Source organism: Topomyia yanbarensis, chromosome 2 (genome assembly GCF_030247195.1).
Source record: "Topomyia yanbarensis strain Yona2022 chromosome 2, ASM3024719v1, whole genome shotgun sequence".
NCBI lineage: Eukaryota > Metazoa > Arthropoda > Insecta > Diptera > Culicidae > Topomyia > Topomyia yanbarensis.
The window spans coordinates 203987771-204008628 of record NC_080671.1 but is presented as its reverse complement, the minus strand read 5'-3'; the positions used below and the strand labels follow the sequence as shown (position 1 = coordinate 204008628).

Below are 20858 nucleotides of genomic sequence, written 5' to 3'. Positions count from 1 at the left end.
AATTTAAACTCTGAATGGGTTTCGGTTCGACTGATTTGGCTTACCTGTTCAATGAACAGGTTGAACGTACCGACGTGTCACCTCTGAATAAGCATTAATTTAAGTTGTTTCCATTCAACAGTGAGCCAGTCAATTTTACCTATTTTTAAATATGTTGTGTGGTATTGGAATACAAAAAAGCGTTTCCTAATTATAGCACAACTAAAAGCGTGATGCAAAAACGCGAGCTCGACAAATATTAGACCGCACATAGTGTAACACATAGTTAGACATGTCTATCGTCAAAACATAGAAGGGAAATAAATGGAATTCCCTGAACTATTTGTTATGAATGTGCTTCAATGCAAAGGAGTACCTCAATCAATGACGAAGGCATATAAAGCAGATAACCTGTGACCTGAATCTGTTTGCTCAGGCTAGTGGAAAAACCTTATGATTTAGTCATTCCAATCTAGAACGTACAGAAGATCGTTTCACATATTTCGTTCATTGTAGGCGTGTGCTTAGTTGACAATTTATCGAAAATGTCAACCATACAAAGAGAAACCGTGTTAATGGTACTGCTTTTATGCGGATCCGCACTTGGGCGACCTGGAAAATTACAAGAACAAAGATATGAATTCCAGAATTTTCAAGATATTGCTTCTGGACCGTCAGCTATTCCCGTTATGGGGTAGGTATGCACTATAGTTCAAACTATTTGTCATCTGTTGACCTTTGTTTCATATATGGGTGCCAGGGTACAAGTGGCTCCGATTCGAAATGATGCAGTTCCCTGGTCCATCCAGCATCGGAATGAAGTGAATGCATTTGCTGAAATGTTTCGACAAAATTATAACCAGATGGTCCATCAGCACAACTCGTTCATGGAGACTTTACTAAGACCAGGTCGTGTTTCAGAATTACATTTAAAAGTATTTCAATAACAGTGGATTGATTTTTGTAGTGACATATCAGTTTTATCAACTGCCGAACGGTTATACCTGGAACGAATACTTTGGCAATCAACTGGAACACGTTCACCAGCAGACTGAACAAATGTCTCGCCAGTTAATTGAAAATCTAGAACAGGGAAAAGTTACACAACAGGTCGTCATGCAACCGGATTTTTTTATTCAGCAAGCGGCTAGTGAGCTTGATAAAGCTCATTTGCAAGATGATCTTGCATCACAACAAAGTCTTGTACAGAACAGTGCACATGACAATGGACAACATGAAAACATGTTCTTTTTGGACACAAAGCAATTCGATCACAACGAACAACAACATCAATATCAATTAACTATTCCAGTGGATCTGCACGAGCCTCACTATCAATCATCTTTCATTGAAGATCAACAACATCATGAAGTTATTGAAATGGAGGATCAAAATTCACATAATCAATATGTACCGTACATCCAATCCCTTCCTCCGGTAAAATTCAACAACGACAAAGTAGAAAAAGCAGGTCGAGATTTGGACATTCGCTCGTCTGCACAATTTGAAAGCAGACCGATATCAACCACACCTGAAATAACTGAATCGCATGGAGATAACTACTACGGGAGCACGTATGATCAGCAACCGATCTACGATTTGCAATTTGTAGAGAATACAACTACAACATCTTCGAAGGTAAACAATGCAATCGCACTAGTTAGGAAGAGGATTTCCAACCCACAACGGAACTCAGAATCAAACTCAACTTTAACTTTTCTTGACACTTCAAATTTAATCGCCACCACAACCGAATCAGTCACCGCCAGCAACGTTATGTCTATGTTACCGCATAAAGTCCCGTCTTACAATTATAGTGATATATATGAGAAGGTGCGAAATGAATTAGAGAAAAACCTCAAACAACACACTGAAACCACAAACGAGGAGACTCATTTCATGGGAATGACCAGTAACACGGAACACGAGAAATTATCTTACGACATAGTGACCAACGAAACGACTCCTATGGAAAATCGCGGCGATCAACCGTCTGTAAACGATGATGACTACATTACGGATGAGATAATTCAATCTGAACCTGGCATAGGTAGCTATCCGGTAAATACTGAACCAGCTTTAGCCGTAGTTGCATCCACTCAAAATACAGAAAATCTCTTCGAACAAACTAAGCAAAACGTCCGTAGCCCGCATTCAAATTTGTTCATTCCTCATGAAACAAACTCACTGTATATTTCAACAACGGAACCGTCGTACAAAAAAACAGGTGAAATGAATCTGTATTACGATGCTCCTCTGGCACCACTACCAACGACCACATTCAGATCCAATCCGTACTATTCTGCAAAATTGGCCGAATTTCCTACACCAGAGCGCCCCTTAGAGGTTCAGCAAATACAGGTTACCAAAATCTAACCATTCTTCGATTGTTGCTCCTAACTGAATAAAATCAATTTATAGGTACATAGACAAGCAACCGAGTTAGATGCCATGGTTCAGGAAACCGAAGCTTTAGAACCCAACCATGCCCCATATGTAGAAGCGAATACCCTGCAAGGTATGTATGGTAACCAGTTGAGAAAACTTAATGGGTGAGGAAACCTTGGGATAGGTGGACAATGCATTAGTGTAAAGTCTGTTCCATTTAGAACTTGGTCACTACATTTTATTTACTGTAACGCCACCAGTAGACCCAAAAAAAGAACTTGATCGGCTCTGAATCGATACCTAGTCCCAGCAGGAGTCTATGCTCCAAAGTTGAATAAAATCCTACAAGCTTAGCTACCGGACCGGCGCGTTCGAAGTTTGGGTGGAATTTTTCGACAATTTACCTGTAGAAAGCGCACAAAATTGCATTTTCACCGCTAGGTAGCACTGTATGCATCAGTTTATCACTACACTACTGTTATTGGCTACAACTTTGTCAAATACTGCAAATCAATCCTACTTTCTTAGGAGTTATTAAATGTTTAATGAAGTGATGTCTTAGTAAGTTGTTGATGGGGCCTAACAGCACATTATCATTTTAGTACATGAGTCATCTCTTGACTACACAATTTTAGTTCCACATTTCACAGCGTAAAGGGCGCCAAAACTAACTTTTAAAAGAAGAGAGTTCACCTATGGATATGCTTACAAGAATTACTGGAAAAGGCTTCTTCTACAACTTTGTAGACTACATCTTATTCTTATGATTTAGTAACACGTTGAAAACCTCGCAAATTTCCAAAATCAATTGTTTCGATTGCTTTGCCACATTTCATCAATTAGCAGTAGAAAAATGTCAGAAAACGAAACGAACAATTTTGACGATTGAACCTTTTGTCAGCAAAATCGACATGATTCTAGTTATGGCGTTCTAAGAAATCCCCGTTATAGTAGCATTTAAGGGGCCATACACTAATTACGTAAGGGCATATGGGGGGAGGGGTCGTTTCACAATATCTTACAAATTCTTGTCTGAGGGGGAGGGAGGGTTCCTCCCTTCTTACGTAATATCGTAAAACATGCATGAAAAATGAAAATTCTTTTCATAAGAAAAGAAACTATTTCTTATTTGTGCCATGCACATTTTGTATATCAAGCAATATAATCACATATTGTACATCATGGTCAAGGAAAGGCGGACCTTGAATTGAAGTGTTTTGCAGCGACATAATACGATAGTTAAATTAGTTATGGAATTTTGTTGATTGTTGCCAACGTGAGGAGTGGCTTAATTGTCGATGGTTTTGGAGCAGTTACAGCAATTGTTTGACTCTTGGTGGTACATTGTTCTGATCAAGAACTGGAGTCACAATCTGTCTTACAAGTTAAATAGTGTTGATACCCGTATAGTTGGAATAATTTCACACCAGAAGAGGTTATAAATTCTTTTGAGTTCTACATTACAAGGAAATAGACACAAAGAAAGTGGAATATAGCGAAGTAAATTATGTTGACCAAATCAAAGTTGCTGAATATCTACAAAAATTAATCTGAAATTTCTACTGGGCGAGATTAGGATGCAAATAAAATTACTGCAGATGATTAAAGTTAAATTTTGTCCAGAATTTTCTTTTAATAGTTCTATAAGTATCGTTTTCGCTATCGTCTAATTTAATGAATTAACAATATGATTTTTTAATTACACAAATCATGATAAGATCTTATGTAGGGGGGAGGGGGAGGTTGAAAAGTTCTAAAAAAGCCTTACGTAATTAGTGTACGTTCCCTAAGTCGTATCAGAACTTTACGGGTTCTTTGTGAGATTGAACTATATTATGGTCATTCGCCTATGAGGTTGAACAAGTGGCAAAATTTTCTTCTGGGGCAACTCTTCCTTGTAAAATCCATTCATAGTCGGAGAGTAGCGTAAGATTCATCATTCATCAAAATACATTCGTTGTACGTTGTCGGAACTTGACCACGTAGCTACTTTGCACAATTTGCAGTATGTGGCAGCGGGTGAATGCGGTGAGGACTGCTGTCATTTTTGGCAAATCTATCTGAAAACCCTATGGGCGACAGAATCTGATAGACCGTGCAGGGAAGGAATTCAGGACCATGCCATCAGTGTTTGTTTCTTCTCAGCCTCTCGAGATGCGAAACGATATAGGCGGGATTGTTGTTGGTATTGTTGTAGTTCCATCTGAATTCATCGGTTTTATCTTGGTTCAATGCGATTTCGGCCAATCAACTCAAGTTCAGTGAGTGGATTTTTGTTCCAGGTTAGAACAATTGAATGGTCACATCGCAGGCAGTTTCTCGAAACTTCATCTTCAGTACCGAATCGGTACTACGAAGCTGTTCGTCCATGAAGTCAACCTTCTCTTTCTCGGTCATCTGTGTCAGACTTCGGGTTCTTTGGTGTGGGGCTAGTGTTGTACCATAAGTGACGGTGTCCAATTACAGTACCCGCAGCAGTTGAAAAATTAGTTCTCGCCTGAAAATTCACTGATAGTATTTATGTTCAGGTGCTATCAGAATCTGAACGGACATTTTTAGGACTGTCATGAATGCTACTTTGTGATTACTAAAGAAGAGCAGCCTGGCCCAAAATACATTAAATCTCGAAATCAAAACCTTGCACCTGATATGATAGTTTGGGTGGCTAATAAGCTTCCTTGAAAATTTCAGCTCATTTGGTACACTGGAAGTGGTTCCGCAAATGGCTCAAGGTTTGTATGAGAAAAATTGACCAAATGTATGGAGAAACGCACCAGTTTCACCTTTTCAGATCTAGGAGGCGCTGTATTCGATCAATGTTTTTCGTGAGAAAAATTAAGAATCTTCGTGTAACAACAAATCGACTCATGAAGATTGCAAGTCAATCCAACAATGGTCACATCGCAACTGACAAAGTTATAAGCGCGCAAAGTTGAGGGTGTCATGTGCTGTAGTTGGGGTGGCTCCGTCGAAAATGAAAAAAAGCGGCTTATGGTGAACGCACGATTGGCAAGAGGTGGATAACTACATGAATTTCAACTTTTAATAACACGAAATGCTGACCATTTGGAAGGGTAATATCTTCGGCAAACTAGATCAGAATGTCAAGGGTTTTCCGATGAAGAACAGGCCAATGCAGAATTATCCCACCAGGTGGCGCTAGGGAGTAGGCAAATGACCTATAGTTAACTTATATATTGGGTTATATCTCATGATCGGAAATACTTAGTGGGGTGGACATTTCGGCAAAGTAAATCATAAGATCCGACGGCGCCGATGGTTGGGTGGTAAGCGTGACCGCCACCCACCCCAGTTGGTCTGGGTTCAATCCCAGTCGAGGTCGTTGAGATTTTTCAGAGGTGAGAAAAATCTGAGGTCACGCCTTCCTTCGGAAGGGAAGTAAAGCCGTTGTTCCCCGGTCCATGAGTCGATGGGTCGATATCCAATCCAGATAGTGGGAGTGTGTCACCTCTCTGGCGTCGGTATTTGGCCTCGTAGCGGAAAAAGGCCGACGGAAAATAAACAGAATTGGAAGAAGAAGAAGAATCACAAGATCCAGGGCACTTCGACGGAGCATATTTTAATTTAGAATTCTTCCACTGGGTGGCGCTAGAGTGCCTGAGAATTTCCTATTCATTTGATATTGGGTCATATCTCGTGAGTGGAAACACTTGTCGGAATAAAGTCTTCGGCAAAATTGACTATATTATCAAGGGCTTGCCAATGGAGAACAGTTTTATTCGAAATTCTTCCCCTGTGGCGCTAACTCATATCAAAATGTCCTATTCTGTTTTCATTAGAATATGCTACGTGATCTTAAACACTTGATGGCGCGAAGTCTTCCGATCATAAACGAAATAGTAAAATAATACAACAGAGTAAGATTCTGGAAGGGGTAGATCCGCAGAAACAACGAAACGACTAAAAAGAATTTTTTGATTTAGCTTGAGCTTGGTGTCAAATAATTTTATTTTGAGCGACAGGAGCGCATAAGAAAAGAACAATTAGAAATGAGCGAACACGAGAGGAATGCCAATTCGCCCTGTTGCTACTATCACCCTACTGAAGTGTTATTTATTTATAAACGTAAATCATTAACAGGCAGCAATCGGCTCCGATAAGGATGTCCTAATCTGAAAATTCTTAAAAAAGGAATGATTCACTTAGAACGAGGATTATGTTCACCAGTAAAAATTCTTGCAGTTATAATTTGTTTTACGGAAGACTGTCGTCAAGTGTTTAAGATCACTTAGCAAACCTAATGAAAACAGAATAGGACATTTTAATATGAGTTAGCGCCACAGGGGAAGAATTTCGAATAAAACTGTTCTCCGTTGGCAAGTCCTTGATTATATAATCTACTTTGCCGAAGACTTTATTCCGACAGGTGTTTCCATTCACAAGATATGACTCAATATCAAATAAATAGGAAATTCTCAGGCACTCTAGTGCCACCCAGTGGAAGAATTCTAAATTAAAATATGCTCCGTCGAATAGCCCTGGATCTTATGATTTGCTTTGTCGAAGTATTTCCGATCATGAGATATGACCCAATATATAAGTTTACTATAGGTCATTTACCTACTCCCTAGCGCCACCTGGTGGGATAATTCTGCATTAGCCTGTTCTTCATCGGATAGCCCTTGACATTCTGTTTGCCGAAGATATTACCCTTCCAAATGGTCAGCATTTCGTGTTATTAAAAGTTGAAATTCATGTAGTTATCCACCTCTTGCCAATCGTGCGTTCACCATAAGCCGCTTTTTTCATTTTCGACAGAGCCACCCCAACTACAGCACATGACACCCTCAACTTTGCGCGCTTATAACTTTGTCAGTTTTTTGTTGGATTGACTTGCAATCTTCATGAGTCGATTTGTTGTTACACGAAGATTCTTAATTTTTCTCACGAAAAACATTGATCGAATACAGCGCCACCTAGATCTGAAAAGGTGAAACTGGTGCGTTTCTCCATACATTTGGTCAATTTTTCCCATACAAACTTTGAGCCATTTGCGCAACCACTTCCAGTGTACCAAATGAGATGAAATTTTCAGGGAAGCTTATTAGCCACCCAAACTATCATATTCAGGTGCAAGGTTTGAAATTCCTCACTTTGCATTTTTTTCATACAACTTTGGGCCACTCTAATGCTGGTGTACAACTCACTTTGCACTACAGGACCGACGCTGAATACGTTATTCAAAGCTAGATTGTACGGATAAGACTTCGCGCTGGCATAGAAGATTACCTGCCTTTTCGTAGCTAGAGGGACACAAATAGGCGTTATGTGACAGGTTAAAATTCTTCTAGCACGGCTTACTTCGGTTTATTCTTTAAAGTTTCGGACACTTTCCTTAACACATTAATTTGTGTTGATGTTAATTTGGGCATAGAAAAAGAAAATTGCAGCGAATAAATGCACTTTTTCAAAACGAAGTTTTCAAGAATAAACCTAAGTTTATCGTATTAAGAAAATGCCAAAACAAATATATAGATAAATAGCACCCTTAATGGAGTTACTCCAAATTAATCATTACACATGGTTGTGCAAGAAAAATATTTTTATATCTTTGATTCTTTGAATGAAAACATATTTCTAGAAACAACGAAAAGTGAATAATACCAAAATGATGCAAAACTTGTTAAAATGGGTGCAACATGACTTGGATTTGCTCTAGATCAATAATGCCTAACTAAAGTCGCTTTGACCACATTGCACAGTGGTCCCAAAGAGTAAAAAAGGGGGTTTCTTATATTGCGTCAAAACGGTTGACTTTAGCAATATAGTGTCTTTGAGAAAGTTTCTTGGAGTAGAACTCCCCTTCTTTTTGTCTTATCGGATTGATGATTAATCCCCCTAAAAGTGAATTACGAAAAATTTATTTTCTTCAATAATTCAGATAGACAAATACTTACTTCAGCAAAGTTGTAGAAACACTCGTTACAAACATTTTACCCGAAGACTTCAACTCTCTATCTTTTAAGGTTTTTGAGATATGGGACATTATTTGCGAAAGGCCCCTTAAAAACAGTTTTTTCATCATAAGTTTTCTTCTAGATTTTTTCCATGATATAAATGTTCTAGAACATTGTTTGGACTATTAAACTGCATTACTTTGCCGAAGACGGAAACTTGCTATCGCTAGTATGTGTGGAGATATTCACATTTTTTGATTGAAAATAGCTCTTTTTCCAATGCCGATAACTTTTAAACGGGCAAACCACTTTGTAAACAAATTAAAGTGCAAGAAAAGCACAACAAATGCTGGAAAAATCAGATCTCCCCAAGGCGGCCCTCTATGGAAATACTTGAGCTGAAATTTGTCTCATTCCGTCATCAAATACAATTGATTACTCGCCGTTTGGTTGCACTTGCGCCATTGTTATGAAGTAGGCGCAAGGGAATTGTCAGTTTCCGGTGTCAGGCGCATGCATTGAATTTTTGAACAACTGTAACTATTGACCTAAGCAAACAGAAGTTCGGATAATACTTAAAAAGCACACTTTAAAATTCACAAAAAGCTCTTAGCAAACTTTCAAGCTGTTCAAGCTTTAATAGAACTGCTTAACCCGCTATTAGAACATAAAACGTGTTGCAAAATTACTTAAAACGAGAAGCTTATGTAGTTCCTTTATATCAACTTTTGGTTGCTGGGGTATTTACTCAAGACGTGCTTACAAAAGTAAGAAAGGCTAATTATTACGACTTTAAGCCTTTATTTCAGAACTAACAGCAGGGGGTGGATGTAGCGTAGTTGGTAAATCGATTGTCTTGTACGCAGCGCAGCTGGGTTCGAGTCCCGACCCCGCACATAGGGTTAGAAATTTTTCATAAGAGATTTTGCTAACCCGAAGAGGCGAATGACCTTAAGGTGAAAACCTCTATAATCGAAATAAAAAAAACTAATAGTAATATATGGTGATGTATTTAATGCCGGAATAGCTCTAGTATGGCCAAACTTAAGCTTTAGTATTTCCATAGAGGGCCGCCTTGGGGAGATTTGATTTTTCCAGCATTTATTGTGCGTTTCTTGCACTTTAATTTGTTTACAAAGTGGTTTGCCCGTTTTTGCCCGTTTAAAAGTTATCGGCATTGGAAAAAGAGCTATTTTCAATCAAAAAATGTGAATATCTCCACACATACTAGCGATAACAAGTTTCCGTCTTCGGCAAAGTAATGCAGTTTAATAGTCCAAACAATGTTCTAGAACATTTATATCATGGAAAAAATCTAGAAGAAAACTTATGATGAAAAAACTGTTTTTAAGAGGCCTTTCGCAAATAATGTCCCATATCTCAAAAACCTTAAAAGATAGAGAGTTGAAGTCTTCGGGTAAAATGTTTGTAACGAGTTTTTCTACAACTTTACTGAAGTATTTGTCTATCTGAATTATTGAAGAAAATAAATTTCGTAATTCACTTTTAGGGGGATTAATCATTAATCTGATATGACAGAAAGAAGGGGAGTTCTACTCCAAGAAACTTTCTCAAAGACACCATATTGCTAAAGTCAACCGTTTTGACGCAATCTAAAAAACCCCCTGTTTTGCTCTTTGGGACCACTGTGCATTGACCCCCTACGACGATTCTAATTTTGATACCAAACGTCTTTAAATTGAAGGAAACGTCGAGATTCGAGGCAATATCGTGATTTTTTTGGGTGAAATTGGCTTTTTCGACTTGATTGACACATTTTTGCCTCTTATAAAAAACTTATGCCATCACTCCAAAAATCGTCAACCTATTCCCGGTCAGAAAAATTACGACTTAGGTAGATATTCTGGATTTTAACAGGAGTGTGACTGGGAGATACTCCCCCAACATATTGTGCATGGAAAATTGTCCATACAAATAAAGCATCAATTATCATGTTTTATTCACATCTTCGGTTTAATTTGAATTCAAGAGAAAGTTGGTCAAGGAATCTAGAAAAAATAACAATTGTTGGTTACAGTGTTACCAAACATGCAATATTTTCAGTTTAACAATAAATCTGCATTTTTCTCGCGATGAATATATTTTTCTATTTAAAATTTAAAATTATTTAAAATTTCAATATAACTTGAGCCAACTAGATAAAGTGATTTGAAGCAAAACACTCACAAATTCTCATTACGTTTCTCGTTAATCCTTGTTTTCAGACAATAAAATGGCGTTTGTCATAAGATAGTACAACAGTGGATGTTATATACCTTTACGTGTTGAAAATTGGTATATGTTTAGACTTTTTAGAGGTACATAAAAGTATAATTTTTTGATAGTACATTTTCCATTGATAAAACTTAATTTATAAAAAAAAATAATAATTGACGGAGTCACGACGTTTCCCTCGAAACCCTTATAGCGGCTTGCGGTGATCGAGACGGAAGCAGGCCAACTAAAATCCTACAACGCTAAAAAACATTTGTATAGGGACATTCCTAGTACTACTTTTGGTATAGGAGATGCACTTTGAAAGGATGTAGCTTCCGATCTACTACTCGGATCTTCAGAAAAGTTTGAAAAAAATGTTAAAAATGAACTTCACTTTCAGACAGAATAATAATTTGTTTTTGATTTTTGAAAAAAAAAAGTGTAGATATTTTAAGGGGGGGGCGGTAAAGGTGTCATCGTGGAAAAAAAACACTTTTTATGCGAATTTTTGTTGAACTTCGCGTGAAGCAAATTTATCAAAACTTATGTACATTATAGTGTATCATTCCAAAAACATCCTGTAATTTTTCTATGCAAAATTACCGACAAACGACTCAGCGACGAAGCTTTTTGTAGAACGTCCCTGGAAAAACGTGATTTGCGGTGTTACCTGCCGTTTAAAAACTACTTAACCGATTTCTTTCAAACTTTGCATACACGTTCTATGTTAAAAATACCTAACCCATACGTTCAGTTTTAGAGCAAATTTTTCATTTAAGGGGATAATAAGATAGCACAACAGCGACGATATGTGAAGTAAAATTACCTGATTTACGAAATTCAACGTCATGTAAAATTAAAATCAAACGGAAAAAACGTATATATCAGGATAGGCAAATGTAAATTTACACAATTGGATTTTGGGGAACTGCATTTACTCATTTTTGTCGTCCTTTGAGCTTGAGCTTGCGCGACCTCCCCTGGCTGCTACTCCGTTATCGATCTGGACTAGCTGAAGTTGCACAAGGAATCAGTAGATAATTATGCTTGGGAGTAGCGAAACATCTTTCAATGTGCAACTCCTGGTAATCTTAAAGTGTTTATTGATCAATACCGGCGCCGACCAGACCCGAACGTACACTCTTAGAAAAAATGAAAATTACATTTGACGTAAACAACGTGGCGACGTATTTCTCCTGTCTGATAACATGATTTTACAAGTTATGATATGTAAAATTAAATATTGCGACTCTTTTGATGTAAAACACAAGCCAAGCAACTCACATTTTTACATGCAATTAAATGTAAATTTATGTGAATTGGGACGCTCCTTTTATGTGCATTTGGCAAGATGTAAAGTTACAAGTATTTTTTGCTGTTTAGATCGCGGAAGGAAAGGGAATGAATGTTAGTCCGGAACTTCCTTTTGCTAGAGGCCGTATATACTATTACGCACTCCACAAGTATCACAAGAGGAGGGTATTTGATAGTGAGTATAGAAGTTGGTTTCTATTTCTTCGTGACCGGCGCCAGAGAGCTGACTCCACTATCTGGACTAGATATCGATTCATCACAACTCATGGACCGGGGACCAACAGCTATACTACTCTAAGTAAGACGTTTCACCTCAGAAAAATCTCAACGACTTCGGCTGGGATTGAACCCAGACCAACTAGAATGAGTGTCGGTCACGCTTACCACTCAACCACCGGCACAGTCTCATTTTCTCATTTTTGTCGTCCTTTTATAAATTAACCCTCTTCTGCCCAAGTTTTGCTATTGCAGATTGTTTTTGTAATGAAAAAGCCGAAAAATATATTACCAGCTCACGAAAGCTACGGACATGAGCATTTCACGAGTTTTTATCTAAATTACATTGCCATACATATATTTTTTTATTTTCCTAAAATTTTCAACTTTCAACGTTGATTGTATTCAACATAGTGGTTTAAAAATTAAAATGCAAACAATGTATTTGAATGATTAATGGGAATGTTGTGAAGAGGGTTTCATAGTGGTGACAACATACAATTGTGATTTGAATATCCTATAGCGATTTTCCCGCAACCCGCCCGGTTTTGGGCCGCAGAAGGTTAAGCTAGGTAAACATTGTCCAAATTGACTCCCCCTAGATAATTTTTTCTTGAATTTAAGATCTAAACATACAAGACAACGTTGGAGAACATGAAACGCAATCAATAGTGAGCAATGTTGATTATCAACAGTATGAAGATGTTCAGCACTTCCAAGACGTACAGCAAAGTTTGTTGCAGTTAGGGCAAGAGACGTTCCCACAACAATTACAAGAAGCAAGTAGTTTCAGGCAGACACCACCGGAGCAGCAATACCGTAATCCTGATGTGGCAGTAAAAGGAGGTGAGGAGGGAGTATTTGAACCTGTAAGTATTCGTTTCTAGAGTCCCCCGGGTAGTACCACCCAACGTAAACTAGAAATTAACCTATTCAACGCTATATTCGCTATTTATAGGTGGTGGAACTGACGACATCACTTCCAGTAAGCACCGAAAAGAAGCAAAAAAACTGGTTCCAACGACAATGGTCAAAATTCACTATATAATTTTGTTCAAAGCTTTAGATTTACGACACTATAAGCATAATACAGTTATAATTTCCATTTAATTGATATCAGAGACAAAGTATGCTAAATACCAGAGACAAAGAATTCTAAAATATCTATTAGAAAAGTTTTTTGTGTAGCAACTGGAGATCAATAAAATTGTATATATTTTTGATTAATCCTATGGTTGCTATTAAACTAAAATTAAGCTAATTTTAAACCTGTGTAGCTTGGTGTGTTCACCGTTTCCGTATGTTATTCATGTGTTGCGATGCGACTACTCCAATGATCTACAAACAGTATTGTACGCTAAAATAACAAATGCTGTTTAAAAATATGGTTTGTCGCGGTCATAAACTGGACAGTAGTTGAATCCTACCTACCAAACCTGTTAAAAGGTAAGTTAACTTGAATAGGAAGGAAAAACAAATCTCAAATTATTCCTTGCCCTTTTTGCTCTAGTCGCAGTTGTTCATTTCATTACTGATGCATACGTTACATATGGGGGAACATGGGGAGACTTGACCAGGTTTCACGCTAAACCTGCGTAAATCTATAAACAAGTTTTTAATCCCTCAAAAGTAGGGGAGATGACCCAATAGTGGATGAACTATGCCAACGCCTAAGCAATTTTATAAGTAAACTAACTCAAATTTTCTTATATATGCTCTGTATTTGTATTTATATGATAGAGCTTTCAATTCTAGAATTTCAATAGGATACTGGCAATATGGATATCAAAATTCATGGAATTGCCTCAGAAGACTGTATCTTAGGGTCCTGAAATCCTCTATTTTGGTGATTTGACTCTGAAAGGAACATTTCGTGGGGCCGTGAGTGGCCGTTCTGAGGTCAAAGTGTTATGGTCCCGTAATGATGAATAACAGATATCTAAAATAATTGCAACAATGTTGATACTCATTTTGCCAGTATTCCACTGAAATTCATAACTAGTGTCATAATACCGGGGGGATTTCGAATTCTCAAGAATCATTCAAATTCGTCGAATTCATTTTCACAGAAAGTGAAAGATGAGATTCTCAATTCAAAACGCTCAAAAGTGTCCAAATCGGCTAAAACCGCTATATTATTTAACCTTTTAATTGGCGGGTACCCGAGTAACCTTGTCGGCCTGTTAAATGTGCTTTTTTTTTATAAAACGTTTATTTGACACGGCATTTGCAAAAGCTTTTTTACGCCGGGGTTTTTTTACATAACATGTTACAAAAGTTCTTAAGACTATCACGTTATAATAAAAATTCACTTTCTAATGCTAACACTGAGGATAATCATCATTTTGAATATTTTTATTTATACTCTATTTTCTTGAATTTCATTGTAAACCTATTGATAGTTTTTTCTGTAATCTTTGTTTATTTTTTTTTCTTTATTTATATCGTTTTATCTAACTTAACTAACTGCGAAGAAATTTAAATTGTTTGTGGGTAGCAAGGGAGCGAAACTTTTTTGTTGTTGGTTAAAAGTCATATAGAGTAAAAATAATAAACGAGGACAACTATGATTAACCAATTTAACAACTGGCTACCTGCGTACTTATTTTCATTTTTTCCATTGAACGTAATTTTCGTAATTTGTTGTCACTTTGACGTTGTTAAACTCGTAAAACAATCCCAATATATTGGATGGAAAAAATATGTTGTATATTCCCAATCTATGTAGGGTGAAGTGCCTATTTTCACCATACTAAGCAAGGTGCCTTACAAATTCGTTAATTTCTCACCCTACAATCAATGGAATGCGTAAAAATTGACATCAACAGCTTTGCTTCGTTGTTAAGAAACAATATAATAACACTAATGCGCTGAAAACAGCAAAATTTTCGTGCTTGAGCGCAACGAAAACACGAATCGAGAGCCCCTATTGTTGCGCTACCATTTGATTCAATGCGTTGAACAAAGATGGCAGACACTGCTCTAACCAACGGCTTCAAATGGGTAGGGTGATAATAGAAACATGGTGCAAATGGGCTCATCACCCTATGTCGAAAATAGAAAGAAACACAAGTGTCAAGTGAATTTATCTCTCATATCAGTGGTAGCTGGAGTGAGAGAGCTGGCGATTAAAAATTGAGCCAGAATAAGAATATGTGAGCAGTAGTGGAAAGAAAACATCTATCCGTACCAGTTTGGGATGAACGGAAATGGTAGCACAACTAATGGAATAGGTAACGCAACTATACCAACATCGCAGGCTGATTTGATTCAATAGTTGTGCTACACGTTTTTATGAGAACAAATAGCCAAAACTATTTTTTTTTTGATACTGGAAAGTGCAGTTTAACTGATTTATATGCATATGTAAAAATATACATGTTGTGTTTTGTTTTTCCTTAGTTTTGCAGTTAGAAAAAAATCTACTACCATTACAACTATACCGACATGGTAGGTTACCCAGACCCAATAGTTGTAATACACGTTTTTATTCGAAAGACTAGTCAAAACAATACCGTTTAGATATTTGAAAGTACAGTTTAACTTCTTATTAAAAAGTATAAGTAAACATATGCACGATCGGTTTAGTTTTCACTTAGTTATACGCATAGAAAAAAACTACTCCTGCTAGCGAAATAGTTAGCGCGCTACCGTCGTATTGTTGTCCCCAAAGAAAAAGCATTTTATGCAGATATTTGATACTATTACTGCATTAATTCTTGGAGTATTCTAAGTAATTGTAGAAATATAAATTTTACAAACTGATATTCTTGCCTTTACGTTATTTAAATGATCAAAAACAACCAATTTTCATCACTATCACAAGTTGATTCACAACTATAGCTGCTATCACAACCATTGGGTCAGCTGCCCTATTTATGAAAATGAAATGATCATTCTGCCAAATTTTAATTTTTTGTTTGACTTTGCTTTGTTTACTTTTAATTTAAGCCTCTCTAAGAAAACGTGTACAATTTTAATTCGCAGAGTGCGATCTAACCTTTATTTATAATTGATATTTATTCCAAACTTGTGAAAATTCGCTTGAAACGAATATAACTATTCTCCCCCACGTGAACAGGTATCATGTTCAATTAGAATGACATTCACAGTTCATTTTGAATTCAAATTGAAATATTTCAACCAATTCTTTAATCAAAGCTTGAAATAACTATCATGGTACCAGTTACAACCGATGGTTCAACAGCCTTAAACTTGACGAGCGCGTATTCAAACTGAATGAAAACATGCATATGTGTACCAATTTCTATTCTTTTGTGCATTGAATATTATGTCACTACAAAATGCTGTACATCATCGACCAACTTTCAACTGTCCAACACGTTAAAGTTCTAAGTTCAGAAACATATCGGCTATAAGTTGACATAATTGTTGTCACACGCTTTGGAACGAGACATATGACGTAGAAAAGCTATTTTACTGCAAGAAAATATCGGAATGAAAAATAATTCGCCATTTTGTCTAATTTACTCATTTTCTTTAACTTGAATTTGTTGTTTTTTTAACATTGTCGTGTATCGTCGATCAGAACGCAGCCATATAAATGACAGCATCGTTTGGTTAAAGCTTACCAAATATTTTAGGCCGGTTTAAAAGTTAGTCCGGTTTAAAAACATTTAGTGCGCCTTTTAGCTTACGGCTAAAAGTCACATTATGAACACTGGGTAATCAAACAGTATCATGCGTATCCTTCAGACATATCATGAAAGATCACCTTTTTTCATGTCTCGGGTAGAAAGCGGCAAAACATGACATGCATTTTCGAAAAGTACACAAATTTTCAAGTATCATGAACTACAAGAAAATTTTCCGAACTGTTTCAAAAAAAGTACAGTCACTTTGAACATTATAACTTTAATCTAATGCACGATGCATTATTTGTTCTTTATGTTTAAGCGAGAAGAAAGGCTTGTATAGACTAAATCGAATGGCATGTATAAGTCCAGCGAATAAAGATTCAAATAAAATCAGTTCAAACCTAATCAGAATCTTAACTAAAAAGATATATTCATTTGAATAACATAGATTTGAATAGTTTTTTCAGAATTCTATTTCACCTTTGAAGTTCTGTAAATATTTTGAGATGACTTTACTAAACCTGTTTACAAACATATTGAATTTTAAGGTTTTGTCCAGCTAGGCGATACTGTGTGTCGCCTAGAAACGTGTTGTATAGTGGATATGAACATCATTATTTACTGGTCCAACTGAAGGCGTAGACCTAGGCTGCTGAGATCGAGAGTAGGAACATCCGAACGTAATCGATTCATGATCGCGCGGACACGGGCGTTTGTAGGTTCACTCTTGAGACCGCGTTTGTAAATTTATAAGTTATAGTGTTTGCCAGATCGCGGGCGTAGGTGTTCGTGGATGATCGCGAAGGACTCGAGCACCGTGTTTGTCGCGTCTGCTAGCGTGTATGTAAGTTCGCGTGGATAAATTCGATTATATAACCGTGTGGCCCCATATCACTAGAATTTTCGGTCATGTCGCCATGGAACGAGTTGTATAGTGTATATGAGTATCTTTCTTCTTGATTGGTCCATCTGAAGGCATGAATCTAGGCTGTTAGAACCGAGGGTAGAAACTTCCAGACGTGATCGATTCATGATCGCGCGAGCGGTGAGTTAATGCTTGAGACCGCGATTGTAAATTTATAAGTGCTAAAACGTTCATTTAATTACCGAGGTGTTTTAATGTTGGCGATAGCGCGGGTGTAAGTATGTGTGGATGATTGCAATTGCATGTTTGCGTTTGTGACCAGGTTTGTATTAGCGCGAAGGCAACGAGTGTTTTTGACGTTTGAAATAGAAGAGATTGTGAGAGAATATGCAATTGATTGTGTTGGTGAGTGTTAGCATGAATCTAATTTAAGATATAGTAATTTTGGGTTTTTATCTGAGCAGTGAATAAACAAAGCCTACTAGCCCTCTCGGTCTCCGTCAAACCCATCAAAAAATCCTCTGAGTTTACGTGGTTCTTCTAAGTTTTATTTTTTAAATTTAGGGGTCAAATTTTTCCTTTTTTTGTGTACGCGCAAGGTCACAGACAAGCAAAGTACAGATAGATGCTTACTTTGAGCAGCAGAAACCAAATAGGTATGTTCATATTTTTCTGTTTAAATCCTCTATTAGCGAGGTCGTTTCCGGAACGTTTTCTGTTGTTCTTTTACTCAACCATGTCTAAAATCCACCGCCGAAGATCCGATCTTGGAAATCAAACGTCTGAATTTGGGCGTCAGAATTCTGATGTCGAAAATCCGATTACGGATATCGGATATCGGAAATCTTAGGTCAGAATTCCGATGTTGGAAATTTGACGACGGAAACCTTACCAAGACAAATTCGAAATTTCGACGTCGGAGTTCTGACATCGAAACTCCGACATTGGTATTCTGACATCGGAATTCGGATGTCGGAAATCCGACATCGGAATTCCGATGTCTGAATTCCACTGTCGAATATCCGCTGTCAGAAATCCGATGTCGGATTTTGGTCCGTCGGAATTTCAAGGTCGGATTTCCTACATCGAATGTTCGACGTTAGAATTCCGACATTGGATTTTCGACGTTAGAAATCCGACATCGGAGTTTTGACGTTGGAATTCCGACATACGAACTTCAACATCGGATTTCCGACAACAGAATTTCGACATCAATTCTACGTCGGATTTCCGACATTAGAATTCTGACACCGCCTTTGTATGGTTGTCTCACCGATTGATAACAACCTAGTTTCATCACGGTCATATAGGAAACACATAGTGGACGGTGAAGAGTAATCCACCTACTCACTAGCCTAGGACTTGGTTAAGTATTTGTCTGCCCAATGTCTCGCCCCACATGTGTCAAGATGTATCAGGATAGTTCGACTGGCCCTTGGGCGATATACTGTAGGCACAGAAATAAACCACTGAACAGTATTTCTGTCGCGTGGGAGCTGATGAAACGGTAGTCTGCTGCGACCGAGATTAAAAAGATTCAGTCAGGTTAACTGCGCGAAGTCATTATTGACTTGAAACAGACGATATCGCTAACAATAGCTCCTACGCGATGGGGTTTCCCGTCTACGTTCTCGCGATGTGGAGATTGACGGTTTCGTAAGTGATGTAGGTTTGACTGTCGATGTTCTGATGACGGGGTTGGCCACTTAGAACCCGAACCTTCGATCAGTTAAGAAGCAATTGCACTCAATGTCCGACTCAGCAGACTCGATTCCGTGATTTTCGTTCTGCACTTCCGAACTACGTTGAAGTGGGAGCAGCTCGTTTATCTCTGCGTATGTTTGTATCGCGGCTCAAGAAGTGTTCCAACTGCAAGCAGTTAAGTCGCACGGCCACCTACTGCAGCAACAAGCAGCGGCGCGGCAAATGTAGGGAACGCCATGCGGATCATACTTGCACCAGCATTCAACATTACCGATCCTCTGAAAAGCTTGCTGATTGCTATTCTACGAACAGAAAGAACATCTCCCCCCATCACGACTGCTTCTTGGAGACGTTAGCTCGCACGGTACAGGAGGGTTTTGCCTGTCCCACGAGAATCGATCTTCGACAATTCAAGATTTTTGTGACAATTTTGAACACAGGGACAACGACACGGATACCTAGACCACCACCCAAATGCACTGGACATATCTAAATACTTGACGTCACTACGGTTAAATTGTAAGTGGAAGGTAATATCTGATTCCCACGATAGTGACCTGGTTCAAGAAGGCGAATGACCCTCAGTGGTTAAAGCCTTAATAAACATAATAATAATAATAATAATAACCTGGTTCAAGACCATCGTACCCAATCAATTTTTCGTATGACCTCATGCGAAACATTGATTAGAAGAGCTACGCTACTACGATATCCAAAACTATCGACTCGATACAAGGAGTACACGTTTTTGTCCAACTTGTTTCTCGATACCGCTATGCAAGCTAAGAAGCGAGTATCCGTGGTGAGACAAAGAATTATACGCAGAAATGGCTGCAGCGTTTAAAGCCTTCCGGAACGACATGTGAACTACTAGCGTACGCGATATTACAAACGTAGCCACTGGCTACGATGTACGTTAACAGGAGAAACATTTATTAGCACTCTTTTGGCGGCCCGCGAAACCGAAACAGTACTAACGAGAGCATGGAAAATTCAAAAGTTGGATTTTCGATTTCGCAAAGTTTAGTCCGGATTTCCCCCCTCCTCTTCCCCCCCCCCCACACAGAATTTCTGCCGCCCCGTCACCCCTCGTAATACCGCGAACGAAACACCTTTTCGTTAGTGGAATGTCACATAAGGTATCTGAAACAGAAGTACCAACAAAGGATCAACTTTTTCCGTACAATAACAAGAACACAGTGGGTAGCCCAACCATGAGACCTGATCAGATTGTACCAAACAACGATATTATCCGTGATGGAGAACGGATGCTTCGGCTTTCGCTCCGCTGCGAACAAACATTTCATCAAACTAGAGAGAATTTAGTAACGCTGTTTGCGCATTGATTGCGGTTGCATGCACTCGACCCATACTTAGTGATCCTGCTTCAATTGGGTCATTAAGCTATATATAGTTTTCCGTTCCATTCGATAAATTTTAGGTCCAGTATACATAATAAAACATTATTTCAAAATAAATTTCGTTGTAATACGTAAAAACGATTTTTTTGTTTTTTAAAATAAATCTTATGTAAACTTGGCAACCATACATAGGATAACTGCGGTTGTTTACATCTGGCCTATCAGGACAACACCCAAAATGAAAAAAAACTATATGCAATGGATGATGTTTATGTCAAATAAAAATAACCCTCTTGGA

The 20858-nt window shown here is 37.9% G+C and overlaps 2 protein-coding genes across 2 annotated transcripts in view; one reads left to right on the top strand and one right to left on the bottom strand.

Moving 5' to 3' along the window:
* Window positions 1–20858, bottom strand: part of LOC131682745 (DNA mismatch repair protein spellchecker 1) — a 67088-nt gene that overhangs the window by 29658 nt on the left and 16572 nt on the right. The gene's annotated exons all lie outside the window — the stretch shown is intronic.
* Window positions 336–13259, top strand: LOC131682748 (uncharacterized). The gene is made up of 6 exons (XM_058964465.1): window positions 336–673; window positions 740–888; window positions 947–2340; window positions 2401–2497; window positions 12657–12901; window positions 12991–13259. Exons 1-6 carry the CDS (start codon window positions 525–527, stop codon window positions 13078–13080), a joined length of 2124 nt encoding a protein of 707 aa, XP_058820448.1. The 5' UTR covers window positions 336–524; the 3' UTR covers window positions 13081–13259.